Below are 17532 nucleotides of genomic sequence, written 5' to 3'. Positions count from 1 at the left end.
TGCTCTGGGGATCCCATCTCTGCCTTCCCAAGCCACCATGCCCTCTGGCATTTGCTTGGGTTCTAAAGATCTGAACTCCTGTTCTCACCCTTGCTCGGCGAGCACTTTAACCACTGAGCCATCCCGGCTGTCCCTAGCTCCTATTCTTAACCCCAACCTTTCATCTCAGAAATTCAGCTTTGATCCTTCCCACTTCCTTCCGATGGTTACTTTAACCGAAGTGAGTCAGGGCTTACTGAAAAAATGACCACAGCCTGTCAGATCCCACCCACCTTGTCCCAGGGCTGCCTGGCTGGCACGTGTGTGTGTGATTGTGTGTGTGTGTGTATGTGTATGTGTGTGTGTATGTGTGATGTCAGGGTTACTCAGCCCATTATTTCCCCTTACCCTCCAAGTCACGAGACATTCAATAGGGCTTCCCCAGCCACTGTCCGGTCCATTTGTTCTCCCCTCCCCTGTACCTCCGCCCCCAGAAGTCTGTCTAACATCTCCCTGGTGGCTTAGGGAGGGGGGAAGAAAGAGTGACTGGTTGAATCCTTTGGGAACCTATTGAGTAGGTTAATTTACCTGTATTCTACGCTTTTGACTATATTCTACTCTCTTGCCTCTGACCTCAGCCCAAAGAAGAATCCTTGTTCTTGGACAGCTGAGGCAAGAGGAGCTGAGTTCAAAGCCACCCTGAATTTTAGTTGAGACCTTGTCTCGAAGCATCAAGGGCTGGAGATTGAGTTCAGCCACAGACATTTGCTTAGCATGTGATGGGCCTCAGATTTAGGTCACCAGCACTATGGGAGGCGGCCTCGGCAGGGGTTTTTAAATTTTGATTGCCAGTAGTAACCAAAGCTGTGGAGAGGGACTATCTTCCAGTTCCAGGAGCTAGCTATGACTTTCTGTTAGTCCCCAGAGTGCCCCCAGACAAATCTAAATTCACCTCACCCCAGGATCTCTGGAGCTTGAAGGAATACACACATTGCGCCTCTCTTGTTTAGCACTGGGTTTGTGTGTGCAGAATCCCTTCCCCCAGCTTGGGAAGCTGGCATGCCCTTTAAGGGGTTCCGGGTGTATCTTAAAGGATTGAGCTTGACGATCTCAGTGGCTTATGTTCAAGCTTCGAAAGTGAAGCAAGATTTTCCTCTGATGGAATCTGCGCTCCACCCCTTCCTGGAGAGGTTGCGGGCATCCTTTCTTTGGAATACAAGATTTCTTCACCCCTTCAGCCCTCTGGAACTTAGAGGGAAACTTCTTTCAATCAGACAGGACTCAGTAGACAGCGCAACATGATTTGACTAAGATCCATTTATTTAAAATTAGAATCTGCTATAAAAACAGACAAACGGTACACCATTCCCAGAGGAATTGAATTACTTCTAGTTAACAATGAGTTCTATTAGAACTAATTTTAGGCGGTTATAAATAAGCTGGCCACAGCTTTCAAGAATGAAATGGTTGGAGAATGAGGTCAGGGGATTCCCTCTGAGCTGTTGGAAGGGTAACCATCAAAGGCAGTCCCTAGTTTCTTTTCCTAAGTCCTGTAAGAGTCTTCATGACTCCTGCAGGAGCCCTGAACTCAGAAAGAAACTAGAGGGTATCACAGCAAATAATGCCCGCGGCTATAAAGTGTGGCCAGTCCTAGAATGGAAGCTTCCGTTGGCTTCCCAAAGAAGACCCCCCCCCCCCTTTATATAACATACTTTCCCTTAGAACACTCAAGTACTACAAAGTGCCCCTGTGGAAACAGCTTAAACATAGGTAAAAATAATAAATATTTTGCAATTATAATTATAATATTTGGCTTCTTTCTAAATAGTTCACAGAGAAGCTCACGGTGAATAAATAGAATGGGAGCTGAGGTATCAGAGGTAATAAATACTTTGGAGAGAGGTACAATGAGGTTTTCCAAGGAGTTGCGTCTGCTGGCTAAGATCTAGAGAGCTCGGTTTCAGCCCTGGTAGCCTGTAGACTCAGCACACACGTTCTGGTGTTTTAGCTTTTCATCTTGATGGTCATGTATGCTTCTATGCAGTTGATGAAGATGTCAAATTCATTCATGGCCTTGTAGACACCTTTCTCTTGGAGCTGCGTAGGGAGAGAAAACACCTGGTGAAGACTTAGTGGAGGGCTGAGGAGAACCTTGCACTCAGCTGGGCAGGATCCTGAACACAGAAGGCTCCCTGCTTTCTTGTGTTGGAACCTGAAGGACCTTGGGGACTCAAGGATTTGTCCTGCTGTCTTGGGTCTGGGCTGAGCCTTCGCCTGCACTGTCTCCCAGCATTCAGCTCTGCCAGTAGTCAGGCAAAGTTGTTAGAGGAAGCAGTTTGGGAGCAGGATAGTTTCAGAGAAAGACAAGGAATGTTTTTTAAAAAAATGCTTTGGGCTTTTAGGCCTACTGTCAAGGGATTCATGCCACTGATGTTGGAACCCTGCCAGTGCCTCTGCCTAGCCCACGAAGATGATGTAGGCCACACGGCTTCTGGGAACTCGGGTTTAATGGGTTCACAGGCGGTTGGAAGTGTGAAACCTCATTTTGTTCACCAGATGGAAAGTGCACTGGGACAAATGAGAATTCTGCTTCCTGCTCATTCTGATTTTTGGGGCATCCAGCCTGAGCCCCAGAGATGTGCCTGTGTGCATTAATTCATGTCTTGCTTTCTGCACTTGTAGGTTCCGCCCATTTCCCAACAAGGTACTTTCTGTACTTTCTGTTTCCTTCGTCACTCTCCCCAGCACCTAGGGCTCCGTGCTCATAGGTTGTCTGGTCAGTCTAAGCTGAGAGCCTGCAAAGGGGAGGCAGTCATTTAGAAACTGCTAGAGACGCTTTGCAGAAAACAAATGTGACCGAGGTGGGGGTTCCTAACTGGCAGAGGAGGTCACACGATTTGCCGGGTTCCCACACTCCAGGTGCAGATTTCGGTCCCTCCCCGCTTCTGCCCTTTGGTGAGTGGACAGGGGTCACGTTACACACACCCTCTTTGCAACCCCCCCCCCCAAGCTTACCTTATTAAAATCATTCTTCACCTGCTCCACAGCCTTGCTTTTGTTTTCACAGGGGAGAAATCGATGCTGTAGAAGGAAAAGAGTGTGTTAATCGTTCTAGTTCCAATGCCTATGGCTTTGGGGGGCGGGGGACAACCTTGTTGTGTGATGAAGGGGCCAGATTCATCTCTCAGCTGCCTGGGAGAACTGAGCCCTGTTTGGTCCTTATCTATTATACTAGGGGCAGAGGAGAACAGCCCAGGAAGATGCAATGTATGTCTTTGGAATCACTAAGATGTTTGCAAAGCATGGGTCTGAGCTCAGGTCTTTGTCTCTCAAAACCCCCAAAACATCTATCGTGTTTCACAGGCCTCTTCTTGTCTACCTCCAATCTCAACTGCCGTGTGCTTTTGGTATCTGAGAGTGGAGATAAAGTCTCATCTACTGGGGCCAAATCCTCTCTGCTTAGAACTATTGCACAAATAGACTCCGACTGCTTTCCCAGTGTCAGTGAGAGAAGAAAGCAGCCCACCAGCAGCCAAGGCAACACTTCAGTCAGGGACAGAGATGCCCTGGGTCTATTAGCCGTGGATCCTGGTTTAGGGACAGTGGAGCCTCTGGCCCTTGGGAAATGCCAGGGAGAGTCCTGCCAGCCCAGTGTGTTGCTGAATTTGCTTTCCAAAAGAAGAGAGGAAGAGGTGAAAGTCTTCTTCTGCTTGGGAGCCTTAGTTGCCAGCCTGGGGCTCAAGTCCAAGAGATGAGGGAGCGGTAACTGAAGCCCTGGCCTTCCCATGAAGAGAGAGAGGAGTAGCTAATAGCCCACAATGACTCACAAATAACAGGAAGGCTGTACGCAAATCTTCACGTGTGAGCGCCTCAAGGCCACCCCCACTCTTGCTCAGAGACAGACTAGCCCAGAGCTCTGACTAGAGGCGCCTGTGTGTCGGTTTACCTAGTCCCCAGCTGAGTCTGTGTGTGGCCAGGCTGAGCTGTAGAAGGTTGTGTTTGTGGGGTGGCTGCAAGGGAAAGGACTGGTCTGCTACTCACACAGCGCTGCAGCTGCCTCCTGAGGGTCTTCAGCTTCTCTCCCAGGGAGCTCAAATGCTCCTTGATTTCTGGGCCATGGTTCTCTGCCTGGGGCATCACCTCTACCAGGTAAAACTGGATCATTTCTGACAAGGTTTGGCAACCCAAGTAACCCTAGAGGCAGGAATCAAAGGTTGGGGCTTACTGAAATGATGGCCTTGTTGCAACTAAACTTGGTAGACAGTTTTGTCCCTAGGGAACCCCCCCCCTGCACCCCGTCTCTCTCTAGTTACATTCTCTCCCTTTACCGCAGAATGAGGTCTTCATAACCCTTGACTGCCGGCAATATGCTGACTTAAGGGCTTCCCACTTCTCCTTTCGAAAGCTCCGGCCTCAGACCCAGCTCCCTCTGTCTCAAACAGCGCCTCCCTTCCCTAACCACGCCAACGCTTCCCAGCACCCAAGCAACTCATACCTTAAAGTCCTGCAGTAAGGAATCGGTGAGCAGTATGTTGTCCAGCTGGTCCTTCTTTTGCTGCAAGAACAGAAGGAGCATGAATGCAAGGGCTAAGGCGAACACCTGACATGCATGGCCTCCATTAGTAGAGGTTTGAATTAGAAATCCATGTAGCCCCGGCAAATATTGAAAGGGGAGTTTTAAAAGCAGGGTTTGATGGTGCTAGAGCCTGAAGTCAAATCAAAGTCCTCCCTCTTAGCATCGCATTATTTAAAATACTTAGACAGAGAGAAGTCTGACCCAGGCCTCCTCTTCTTCCAGAGGAGCCACATCAGGTTTCAGGAGCACCTGTGGAACCCTTCCTTTCTGGAGTCCCTTATGGAGAGAGAGTCTCTTAGCTGCGTGCCTCTGCCTTCTCTGGAAGAGGAACCCTCCTATAATGCAAGCTCTCCATGCCTGGTGCTGCCCCAGATCTGAAGACTAAGCAGAGGCAGCATGTGCTTCCGACCACGGACTTTTGTCCCAGTCAACAAAATATGGAGCTTCCTTGGAAACTCACCAGAAAGTTCTTGGGCATGGGAGAGACACACATTTGCCTTCTCGGTGGCTTTTCCTGTGTGCCTGGGTTTAGTGTAACCCATAATCCACTGCTTAGCCTAGGACTCTCTGGGTCTAAGTCTAAGGGGAATAGATGCTGGGGCCAGAGGGGGAGCAGGAGGTGGGAGCGGGAAGAGGTGGGAGCGGGAAGAGGTGGGAGCGGGAAGAGGAGCAGGCATTTCTAACGGTTCCATCGGAATGTGTACTTCAGGCCATCCCAGGAAGAAAGGCTAGGTATCATACTCACAAAGAAAGTCTTCACCTGGCTGAAGGCTGTTCGCAGCTCTCGGAGCATGTGGGTCTGACTGACAGGGAAGTGGGTGCAGTTATTCCCATCCCTGGTGTGCTGGCCTCTGCTGGCCCCCATTCCAGCCAGTAAGAGCACGCAGCAGAGCAGGGCTGAGCCAGGCATGGTGGAACTCTGTCTTCTGCAAGGCTGCCTTGCGGCTCTGGTTCTGCAAGAGCAAGCCCCTAAAGTGTCCCCCTCTACTCCCGTGTCCCTCTTTTATACTGAAGGTCAGGGGCCTCTCCATTTAGAAATTTCCTGGCAAAGATTATTCAAGCTCCTCCTCCCTCTTCTAGGCCATGAAGTCAAGCTCCTCCCCCTCTTCTAGGCTATTAATTTTTTCTTTTTTTTTCTTTTTGCATTGTAAGCAAAAGAACTGTTAAATGAACTTCTGCTTATAGCTATATTTAGATGAGCTACCTCGCTTTTAAAGAGTGTTTTTTTTTTTTTTTTTGCTTCTCAATACAAAACGTCTCGCTTCCTGGGGCCAGACAGCTGTTCTATGTTCACACTACAACTGTGAGTTCCATTCACGCACTCGTTGGTCACAATGACGTGGATAAATGGGCTATTTTAGAACATATTAGGATTGAGAAATAATCGGTTCCCCCAATCAACCTGGGGTGAAGAGCCGCTACTTCTTGCTGAGTAGGAATTCACCTTAGCATGCAGTTTCCTCAAGGAAACACTCATCTGCCACTCATCCCTAGAACTCACTCTCTTCTGCTTTTTCTGTCTCCTGTTCAAGACTCTCCCTTGAAGTGGTGTGTGTGTGTGTGTGTGTGTGTGTGTGTGTGTGTGTGTGTGGTGGGACAGCTGGTCAGAGTCGAGTTCCGGAACCTCCTCTGGCTCTTGCTTCATTGAGAGTCTCAGGTTCTATCATGGGAAGTTAGGGCAAGGTGCTCAGACTTCTGGGGGGCTTGCCTCACCTGTCAGGTAGCCCTCCCCATGGACCTGTTTTTTTGTTTTTTGTTTTTTGTTTTTGTTTTTTTTTTGGTTTTTCGAGACAGGGTTTCTCTGTGGTTTTGGAGCCTGTCCTGGAACTAGCTCTTGTAGACCAGGCTGGTATCGAACTCCCAGAGATCCGCCTGCCTCTGCCTCCCAAGTGCTGGGATTAAAGGCTTGCGCCACCACTGCCCGGCCCCATGGACCTGTTTTACAGGGTCCCAGGCTAGGAGATGTGTAACCTGTCCAACTACCTATCATTGCTGAAGGGCAGAGGTGGTGACATTAGTACAGATACCTGGGAAGTCTCTGGGAATCCTTTGGTTATGCCCAGATATTCCCTTCAGCAGGGCCTTCTAACTGAGTTTGGGTGGAAAGAACACTGGCCTGGAGTCCTCTTTTGCTTTTTTTACTCTGTACCCTGGGCAAGTCACTTGTCCTAATACCTGTTTTCTGCTTGACCCCAGGGGCCATGGTACATGTCCGCTTGGCTAGGGAGCTTTTTGCTTAAATAATGATAGACCCATGTGGAGGGTACTCCCCGGGTTTCTCCGATCTCTTTCTCTTCCTCCTTCAATTAGGAGACTTTCTGTTGGCGCAGGTTCCAAGTCTGCCCCATTGGAGAGGGTTACTACGGCAGAGCTAGTGGGCCAGTCTTGCCTGATGTAGTGCCTGGTGGACCAGGATCAAGGGCCCTGGCCTCTCCTCCCAACACTTTGGGAAGTGCCAGTGCAGAAACTTGCTAACTGTGGAGGGAAGAAGAATCTTCCAGAAGCTGAAATGGAGTTGACTCAAGAGCTGCCGCTCCTGTGTATTACAGGCTGAGTTCTACCAACCATAGGTGCAGAGCAAGGGGCCAGGCAGGCCTCCGTTCCTTTCACTTTCTCCTTCCCCTTTGACTCCTGGGTTCACTGGGATGTCTGTTTCTGCACGAGGAAGCAACCCTCGCTCTGAGCTGCATGTTTTAGGTGTAGACACAGTGCTGCCGACCAGGTAAACCAGGGGACCTGAATCCCAGGTGAGGCGTGAGGTTCTCCTTGACTCAGACAGCATGGACCCCCACGACCCTTCCTCCCAGCTGTGTCCTGAACTCATTCCACTGGGACAGCCACCACCCTCTGCTTCCATCCTGCATGTCCTTTGTCTTCCCTAGCACTTTGTGTGTCTACAGAGGGAGCAGCTGTCCTTGGGACTGGCACTGGACAGCTCTGATTCAGGGCTAGAGGCTGAAACACCAGGAGGCAGAGGTCTGGGAGTCCAATTCCAGGGGAGAGGCGGCAACTCTTACATTTTATAGTTGTTTCTTCTAGAATCTTCTTTTACCTATGCACATCAAACTATTTCATAATACTTTAACTTAGAACACAAATATATTAGCATGTACTTAATTATAGTATATAGTCTATGTATCATGTTTATATATTAGTATCTTAATAGTGTCTGAGCATATACTATTAATATAATATAATTAGTTTGGAATATATTACTATTAATATAATATTAGTTTTATGAATATGCTATATGTTACTATATTAATATGTCACATGTGTTTACAGTCCACAGTCTCACGGTGACAGGAAGAAGAGAGATGTATGAAAGTTATGTATATTTCTTGTTAATACATATTCAACTAAACGGGGTTAGGGTTGGGACCTGCATTCTTTATTCATTCGGAAATGCATAGCCAGCAATCCTCAGCCATCTGTCAAGTAGTTGGCCCTTTCTTTCCCCACTGGTTTCAAATTGTTGCTCACTCTCTCCTCGACATTTCAGATTCTAAACGGTCCTCAGTAACCTCAGGTGAGCGCCTTGATGCAAGTCTGTCTTTAGCCAAGGAGGGACCATGCCGAGCGCGTCTATCTCAAGTCTGGGAGGACAACTCCACTGAGAAGCCTTTGGTGCACGCTGGGAAAAGCCCCAAAGCCACAGCTCCATCTGAGAGATAAATGCCAAGGATTGCATGGCAGAAGGGTTGAACTTGGGTTTCAGGACAAGGGAAGTGCCCACGAGGGGGAAGTGAGAGCGGATGCCTGGGGAGAGAATGGCACAGACTCAGCCTCTGAGCTGTTTGGATCTGTTAATTCAGAAAGGCATAACCGTTAAACATCAATCCGTGCATTCCTTGGGAACAAATGGCCTGAGTCAGTCCCGAACCTAGGGAAGTTGAATTTAAATAAATTTTCCCCTGGGAAATCAGACAGAGGCAGTGGGAGTGGGGTGTGGAGGGGTGTCTCCTCTTGCCCTTGTTCCAAAATATCCCCTATTTCTAAATGTCAGCTGCCAATGAAAGAGTGTAAAGCATGGCTTACAAAGAGAGTGTTTGTCTGTCTGTCTGACTAGGTTTGCCTCTCTAGCAGAGGAACGCCTCGGATGCACCGTCTTCATCTTAACTTCCAGAGCTCCAGGACGGCACGTTCACCTTGAGATCTGAGTTTTCCAGAATTCTCACCAACTAAACACGGAGGCTGGCAGTCTCTTGCTGGTGTTTCCCTCACACATCGCCAGGCCCTTTGCTGTGTTCGGTCTCCTTCCCATCCATCACTGCAAGATGTCAAGATGCCGAGGAGTGGCGAAGTCCAAGTTCAGGGGCTCTTCTTGGTAAATCTCACATCTTAGCTACAGCGGGATCTGGGCAGAAAAGAATTGTGTGTGTACACAGGTGCGCACAAGTAGATTTTAGAGAGTCTTATGTCCAGTGTCCAGGACCTTATGAGGAATCCAGGCATGCCCAGCAAACATGGCGTCTCTCTTGCTATAGTTGCCCCATGCCTTTCTGCAATTCTAGAGGACAGTCTGGAGCCCTGTGTGTGCACTGACTGGAGCTGCCAGGGAGAGGCTGAGGGACCCAGGTTGCCGGACACAGGGATCAGTCCGATTGCCTGGCAACAGAGTCACAGTGGAACACAAGTGTATGATACAGGTAGAGAGAGTGGGGTTGCTCGGACCTGATCAAAAGTCTTTTAAGATCTTGATCTTATTTGCTATTAGTGGTTGACTTTTTTGGGTGGGGTGCAGGGAGAGGAGACCAGGGAGATGTCTCTGCCCCAAAGAGTGTGTGCTGCTCTTTCTGAGGACTGGAGTTTAAGGCCCAGTTGCCAGCCATAACTGCCTGCAAGCAACTCCAGCCCTAGGGGAATCTAAGCGACTTTTCAGGTCTATGTGAGCATCCTTATCCATGTGGGGATAGCCACTCATATGAATATATAACACACACACAGAGTTAAATAAATAATAAAAATCTTCAAAAAACCCTTTAAAAGGCTGATAATGGGAGTTTCATTTCTTCTTATCTAGCTTGTAAAATAGTTTCGCTTTAATTTTAAGTGAAACTATCTTAAGTGTTTTACATTTCTAGTGTTTCCCGAATAACCTTCGTTAGTGACCTGGACAGAGTTTCCCCAGTGGTTTCAGGGCATCCGACTCTCCTTGTAATACACATACACAGTGTGACTATGTAGGAGCCCGGGGGACGGGTCTTCCGCCAGTGGCTTCCTCAAAACAACCCCTCTGACTTCGGTCTTGTGTTCTTTAGAAATATTTTGGAATGAAGACCTGGAGGGTCGGAAATTTAGGAGGAGCCCAAGTTGAGGGTAGCCTCAGGGCAAATCAAGCCAGGGTTATGCAAACGGCTTGGATGCCCTGAGAACTGTGGCCGGCAGATGTTGCAAAGCACAGCGGAAGGGCAGAGCACTGGACAGCCAACATGGAATTTCCCTTTGTGAAACTCTGGTGCTACATAAAGCAACTTGCTTGCTTTACTCAGGGACCAACACCTTGTTCTCCAACGTCTCACGTTTGTCTCATCAGAGGTATCAGGTCTTATTTCTAGCTACTCAAAGGTGACAACCATTTGGGCACTCTCTGTGATCATTCAGGATAACTCCAGGTACCTGAGCCTGGGGTACCAGGGGCCTCTCTCAGCTGCAGAATTTGTCCTTTGATGGGATTTGGTTTATGCAATTCTTCTCTCTATGGTTGATACTTCAAACCTACAGACAGGGTCTTAGCAGGGTTGGCTTCTAGGACTGTGACTTTAGCCACCACATAGGGGTTCATGATTAAAAGGACCTTTCTTCACTCTCTTGAAATTCTTAGTGACTGATCAGCAGGGAGCCCCATTTCTTCATTTTGAACTGGGTCCTCAATTTATATAGTCCAGTGGTTCTCAACCTCCCTAATGCAGCACCCCTTTAGTACAGTTCCTTATATTGTGGTGACCCCCAACCATAAAATTATTTTCATTGCTTCTTCATAACTGTAATTTTGCTACTGTTATGAATAGTAATGTAAATATCTGTTTTCTGGTGGTCATAGGCGATCCCTGTGAAAAGGTGGCTTGACCCCCAAAGGGGTCGTAATTCACAGGTTGAGAATCTCTGGTGTAGTATCTTAATTAAAGTGTTCTTTCTGTTACATCATCTTTGGCTGGCACCGTAGACAGATCCACCATCCACCTCAAAGATAATGTGTTCGTTCCTCCCTCCCCTCCACCAATCTATGTCCGACTGATGACTAAGTCCTCTGGATTTTTCTTCATTTGTTCGTGTCTCCTGATCTCTAATTCAGAGTAATCTTTTGTGGACACCAAGAAGACTAGGACTCTTCTCCAGTGGCTCCCAGCTTTTCTTCTTTTGGTAAAATAAAGACTGGCCTGAAGCTCACAATGTGAAGTAGTTGGCTTTGAACTTATGATGCTACCCATTCCTCTACCTCCCAGAACTCATCTTATGCTTTTAAAAAGATTGATTTTATTTCTAATTATGTGTATATGTGTGTGGGGATGTGTACATGTGAACGTGAATGCCCACTGGATCCAGAAGAGGGTGCTGGAGCTAGAGTTCCAGGTGGTTGTGAGCCTACTGATGTACGTGCAAAGTCGGCTCCTTTGTTAAAATTATTTGTACTTAACCACTGAGCCATCTCTCTAGGCCCAAGATTCACATTCTTAACCCTTATAGAAACTTATTTACCACTTGACCCTGTCCATTGCTCTGCTTTCAATTTTCTACTTTCCTCTGTAATCTAGCCTCTTGGGGTTTTGCTCATTGTTTTCTTTCAAATGATCCAGACTTTCTCTACCACAGGCCTTTGAATAATTTGTTCTTCGTGCTCTCCCTCTTCCTCCCTGCTGAGTTCTTTCAGCTTAGATTCACTTCTTTATCTGATTTTTCTTTTATTTCCCAGGCCAGGCCAGATCCTCTGGGGATCTTGTACTTCAAGGATCTTGTGCTATTTCTGTATCTGATTCATTTCAGTAACTGTGCATGTGATGATAAGATTGTTTGCTCCCCACCTTATTACTGTAATCAGCACAGCTCAGGGCTCATGCCTGTATTGAATCATCGTTATTTGCCCATCACACAGCTCTGGACACATGGAAAGCTGTGGCAGCTGACAACAGGGCTGTGGCCCAGACAAACTTACAGCAGTTGTAAGCGCACACGAGACCTGAACAAATTCAAGCCAGAGAACAATCCAACATGGAGATGGGGGGGGGTGAAGATGGGCACGAAGCCCCACCCCTGGGTAAGGACCTATTGGCAATGGATAGCTGTTGAGTGAGGGACAATTAGTTTTCTTTAAAGGTGTAACCCCTGGTCTTCGGGCAGGCCCCACACACAGGAGGATTTGGGTAGCACAAATGGGACTCAACAGGTTTGCAGAAAGAGAAAAAACCTGGAGTTGAGTGGATAGGGAGGTAGGGATGGATCTGGGAGGAGTCAGAGGGATGACTATACGTAAATGTATTTCATGAGATTCTCAAAGAATGAACTCAAACATTTCTCAAATATTTGGTGGTTGATTGGATGACTTCTTGAAAATATGTTCAAGTTGGTCTCAAACTCCTGAGCTGCTAGAATTATGGGTGTGCCCCTCTACATCTAGCATGGCTTCCTAGAATTTTGTACCTCCAAGTGGGTCCATGTCTGTTGCTATTCCATTTCATATAAAGTAGAGGATGGGTTCATTTGGAGAAATAGCTATAACTGCAAATGGCATGCCTAGTTCCATGATTACCTTTCAGTTAAAAAAAAAAGAAAGAAAAAGTTGACCTGCCTACACACCAGCCTCTTCCAGAGGGGTATTAACTCAACCTTTCCTGATTGCTGGAATACAAACAGTGCCTCGTAAGGAGAAGGTCAGAAAAGAGGGTGGGTTAGGCATTAAACAATCCATACTTCTTCATTCTCACACGGGTAGAAATCATACCACAGGGAAGGAATGATACTCCCAGGCGCTACCAAGGTTAGCTCCAGAGGTGGGATCTAAGCCCAATCCTCCTTCGTTCATTAGTAGCTAATTCTTGATGAAGTAGTAAGTGAGTTCTTGGGGCCCACCAACATTTGAGACATTATTCTGGGATTTGTGCAGTGCGTGGGTTTTTGTGGTAATGAGGAGAAACTAAAGGTCTGAAATTAGGTTTTCTCTTATCGAGCGCTATGACTCTTCTGCACTCGTTACACCCAGCCTCGTGCTTAGGAACTGGCTTTGAGGTGGGGGTGCTGAGTTATCTTTACCTCAGGGCAATGGTCAGGCCTTGACTGAGGAACATGAAAGCATGGCATCTGTTTTCTCACCGTAGCACCTCAACACACCATCTCCTTCCAGAAACTCTTGGATCGGGAGCTTCAAGCCGAGATCTTTGCTATTCTGGAAACTTCTTCCTTCCTCTGGGAGTCGGAAGGTTGTCAGAGCCAGTTGTCAAAGCTACATTGAAGATCTAGAATTTCATGGTCATTCCCCTCCCCCTGCTCCACCCCCTGTTGCCCCCTGCTGTCTATGCCCCTTGGCAGAGATTAGTTGGCACTAAAGGTTCCGACGTGTATTTTCCCTGCCAAAACCCCCGGTCAGCACAAGACCAGGCATTTTAGTTTCTACTAGTGTGTGCTCCTGCCCCTCTCTGGAAGTGCCATTCTGTAAGAGAAAGAAACCTTTTCCTGGGGGCAGCTTTTGCGTGTTCACCTGTGTTTCCTTCTCGCCATCCTGGCCCCCAGTGCTTTGAGGTTGCAGTTTCGTTGTGAGTCAAGCATGCTGAGAGCAGTGGAAACCAGAGAGGCCTTCACGGAGTGGCAGGACATGATGCTGCCTTTTCCTCAAGAGCATGGCCAGGGTGGCGAGCGGGGTGTGGGAGGGAGGTGGCGGGTTTCTCGGATTGACTGTGTCAGGGAGAAATTACTGGAAAACCCTCGAGAGCACCACATCTATTCCGAATGGCAGACACTTTCTTAAACAATAATTTATACACGGTAGGGTTTGGTGGAGTCTACCTGTCATCTGAACACTCGGGAATTGGAGGCAGGAAATGCACTAGTTAAGACAAATCTGGGCTACAGACTGAGACCCTGTTTTAACAAACAGTCTCCAACTACGGAACGCGCAGCTAACCCACCAAATAAAGTACGAAATGGCTCACACCGTGCTGGAACACACCCACCACACTTTACTATCTGCTGAGAAGCAGGCCGGGTCCAGATCAAAGCCCTTTGGTGTGATTGGCTCAGGGTTGAAGATTCAGATGACAGATTTTCTTCACAAAGGTGATTTGGGGATCATACAGGGTTCTTCTGACAATGTACAAGGAGGCTAATTTGAGAGCTGGCTCAGTTTTGGTGGGGCTGCCTAAAGCTGTAGGCTTTGAGACATTAAGGTTCCCCAACCCTTCTATCATATCCCATTGAGAAAAGGAAACAAAAACATTGACAGGCCAAGGCTGGAAACAGGCTGTTTGACAGTGTGGCTGTATCTCCTACAATGTAGCCAGCGCTGGAAACAGGCTGTTTGTCAGTGTGGCTGAATCTCCCCCATGTAGCCAGCGCTGGAAACAGGCTGTTTGTCAGTGTGGCTGAATCTCCCACCATGTAGCCAGCGCTGGAAGCAGACAGTTTGTCAGTGTGGCTGAATCTCCCACTACATAGGATTTATGCCAGTTTTCATAGGTCCACAAAGGAAGCACCACAGAGCAGGTGGGCTGGAAATTCACAAAATAGAAGCAGACAGAGAGCATGCAAGAAGACCCTGGCTGCTGCCAACATAGAAATGCTTTATTTCTATAGACTTGAATGGCAACCTTTCTGGTCTTTCCTTATACTTGATGTGAAAACAGAGCAGCTTCTCGAGAGTCAGGGTCAAGGGCAGGGGTGGGAAAGAAGCATGGAAAAGAAACAGCAACAACTGATTCAGAGTCTGGAAATGTCAATGGCCGCAGAGCACACAGGGTTGGATAGGAAGCTGGGGTGGTGAGAGGCAGCCTTGGCTGAGCAGAGCGGAGGGTAGGTGGGATTCAATGAGGGATGGGGAGGCCCTCAGACAGGTGAAGTTGTGGGAGCCTTTCCAAGTGGGTTATCAGGGAGAGAGTACAGAGTGATAGGGAGTGCCAACATGGTCTGTTCCAATGTCACCTAAGCTAGTTAGAGGAAGAGAGTCTCCTGTGCGCATCTCATGGAACCCAACTCCCAAGAACCTAGCTGAGACTGGGCTGTAATCCAGTTACACTACAGACTAAGAGCAACCAGCTTTCCTAAGGAGTTTTCAAGGAGATGTTGCTCTAGGTCTTAAAAGAGTAACCTTGTGGTACGTTGAGCATCCTTTGGGTATATGCTCAACAGCGGTATTGCTGGGTCTTGAGGAAGGTTGTTTCTTAATTTTCTGAGAAATTGCCATACTGATATCCAGAACAGCTGTAAAAGTTTGCACTCCCACCAGCAATGGAGGAGTGTTCCCTTTACCTCACATCCTCTCCAGCATAAGCTGTCATTAGTGGTTTTGATCTTGGCCATTCTTCCAGGTGTAAGATGGAATCTCAGAGTTGTTTTGATTTGCATTTCTCTGATGGCTAAGGATGTTGAGAATTTTTGTAAGTGTCTTTCAGTCCTTTGAGATTCCTCTGTTGAGAGTTCTTTGTTTAGATCTATACCCAATTTTTTTTTAAATTGGATTATTTGTTCTTTTGTTGACCAGTTTCTTGAGTTCTTTGTATATTTTGGTGATCAGTCCTCTGTTCAATGTGGGATTGGTGAAGATCTTTTCCCAATCTGTAGACTGTCGTTTTGTCTGACATGTGCTCAACTATGTTCATAGCAGAATTATTTGTACTAGCCAGAACCTGGAAACAACCTAGATGCTCCTCAACCAAAGAACGGATAAAGAAAACGTAGTACATTTATGGAGTACTACACAGTAGTAAAAATTAATGACATCTTAAAACTTGCAGGCAAATGGATGAATCTAGAAAAAAACCATATTGAGTAAGGTAACCCAGACCCAGAAAGACAAATATAATAGACAAATATAATATTTGTCTAAACAAGACAAATATAATCAAAAATAGTATTCACTCATAAGTGACTTTTAGACATAAAGCAAAGAAAAACCAGCCTACAGGCCACAATCCCAGAGAACCTAGACAACAGAGAGGACCCTAAGAGAGACATACGTGGATCTACACAGGAAGGTGAAAAAGACAAGATCTCCTAAGGAAATTGGGAGTGTGGGGGTCATGGGAGAAGGTAGAAGGGGAGAGGGGAGTAAAAAGGGGAATGGGGAAAATATATATATATATATCTTAATAAATACAATAAACATTCGTGGAAAAGCCCCAAATGACTCTGACCGCAGCATATGAACACGTGCCTGGTCTGAAGGGTCTCCAGGTGCTAACCTGTGAGTTATGGGGCAGTGGTAATGGAGATCTTGGGGCTGGGGAGGTGGAAGAGCAAAAAATGGTAAGATTTGTAGAGGGTGTCATGTACAAGCTGGCCTCTTCGTATCTCTGCTGCTGAAATCAAGAACCCTAATATATTTCTTCCAGGCAAACTTTATTGTAACTGCAACGTGAGAAAATGATAATACCCCTGCCCTGGCACAGAGAGAGGACTCAACATCTGGCCCTGATGGCCTATGGCCTATGTTTTACTACTGGAACTACACAGTGATCATCAGAATGGCTATGGCAGTTGGTACTACCTCAACTGGGCTTTCCCGTCTCAGCCCCCTGAAATGGCTCTGAACACCTCAAGGCTGAGGAAGAGGTAATCTTCCACCAGCTGAGACCTGTCTGTGGGTGCGGATGCTGGCAGAGACACAAGTAGGGTCTTTTGGTAGAGGCCCATAATGGGTGGTGGGATTTCTGCTCATGATGACAATGGCTAAAACTTCTGTTTCATTTCACGTGAAGTCAGAAGACTTTAGAGTAAACCTGGGGGGGGGGGGGCTGGGTGGGAGATGCTGGTGCCTGTCAGACCACACAGAGTCAGAGTTTGTTCTCATGGCTATAAGTGGTAGGAAAAATGGAGTTTCAGGGTACAGGGCTTGGGTAACCATGATCTGAGTCAGAGAAAGGATGTGAGGGATGCTGAGCCCTTCGCACTGACCCCACCATGGTCCTCTGCACTTTCCACCTCAGCTGAGCCAAAGGCCACGTGCAAGTTCAGCTGCAGCTGGTCCTTACTACTGTTAACATTTTGAGGTTAACCAGCTAACCTTGCATACACGGTCCCTTCCAGCTCCTGGGCCACGAGGGAAGTCATTTTAGATTTCTGCGTAGCACAAGCCAGGCCCACATTTTCAGGGTACTGATTTCATCACCAGATTCCCACTCTTAGGTGCCTAGTGACTTCGGAGACCAGCTCAGCCATTCAGGTCAGGACCATACCTGGATGCTTTGTAGTCTTTCTTATAGGTTCTTCGTGCAGCCCTCTGCGCAAGATCAGAAAGTCCCTGCTGCTGCTGGAGGGATTTGTGGGTCTCCAAGCATGGCCGTATTGGGCAGCAATGGCCTCCCCACTCACTTCTGTCCTTCCACACCCTGACTGCCTTATCTTCCATGAGATTTTCTTTAAGAACTTGATCTCACTGGAATCCTTGGCTCTGCTCTTGTCGATGGTTAGGAGACCAACTTTGCTCCATCATGCTTGTGCTGCCGTGACATTCTCCTTCATCCGAGGCACAAAGCATCAGAGCTGCCTGGCTCTGAAGGTGGACGCATATTCCCGCCTGTAAGTCGCATTCCTTAGGTATGCGTCAGAGCGATGAAAAGTTGGTCTATCACGGTGGAATTGAGAAGGATGAGATGCACAGCGGGTACCCTCAAACAGGGGAACAACAGGCTTGGCTCATTCTTCCTTCCGAAAGACCGACAGACACAGGCACACATGCATGTATAAATGCACAAAGGACCTTTAGGGCTGCAGCCCCACTGGTGAGTCCACACCAACAAAAAGAGTATTTCTGGACATCTCATTAGCGTAAG

The 17532-nt window shown here is 47.5% G+C and overlaps 1 protein-coding gene across 1 annotated transcript; it reads right to left on the bottom strand.

Annotated features, from left to right (window-relative positions):
- Window positions 1-1292: 1292 nt before the first annotated feature.
- Il10 (interleukin 10) lies at window positions 1293-5573 on the bottom strand. The gene is made up of 5 exons (XM_075987403.1): window positions 5301-5573; window positions 4475-4534; window positions 4021-4173; window positions 2995-3060; window positions 1293-2076 (listed from the first exon to the last, which is right to left on the bottom strand). The coding sequence occupies exons 1-5, from the start codon at window positions 5463-5465 to the stop codon at window positions 1984-1986; spliced, it is 537 nt and encodes a 178-aa protein (XP_075843518.1). The 5' UTR covers window positions 5466-5573; the 3' UTR covers window positions 1293-1983.
- Between the last annotated feature and the right edge of the window lie 11959 nt (window positions 5574-17532).

The sequence above is a fragment of the Microtus pennsylvanicus genome, chromosome 10 (genome assembly GCF_037038515.1).
Source record: "Microtus pennsylvanicus isolate mMicPen1 chromosome 10, mMicPen1.hap1, whole genome shotgun sequence".
In the NCBI taxonomy this organism is placed as follows: Eukaryota; Metazoa; Chordata; class Mammalia; order Rodentia; family Cricetidae; genus Microtus; species Microtus pennsylvanicus.
Note: the sequence above shows the minus strand (reverse complement) of the source record. Positions and strands in the feature narration are given on the sequence as shown.

Excerpts from the sequence above, each read along its gene's own strand:
- Il10 (XM_075987403.1), bottom strand. The coding sequence starts at position 5,465 with ATGCCTGGCTCAGCCCTGCTCTGCTGCGTGCTCTTACTGGCTGGAATG. Across the intron at positions 4,535-5,300 it reads GCCAGGTGAAGACTTTCTTT|CAAAAGAAGGACCAGCTGGA; the intron begins GTGAGTATGATA and ends CTGTTCTTGCAG. Across the intron at positions 3,061-4,020 it reads GGAGGCAGCTGCAGCGCTGT|CATCGATTTCTCCCCTGTGA; the intron begins GTGAGTAGCAGA and ends TTCCTTCTACAG.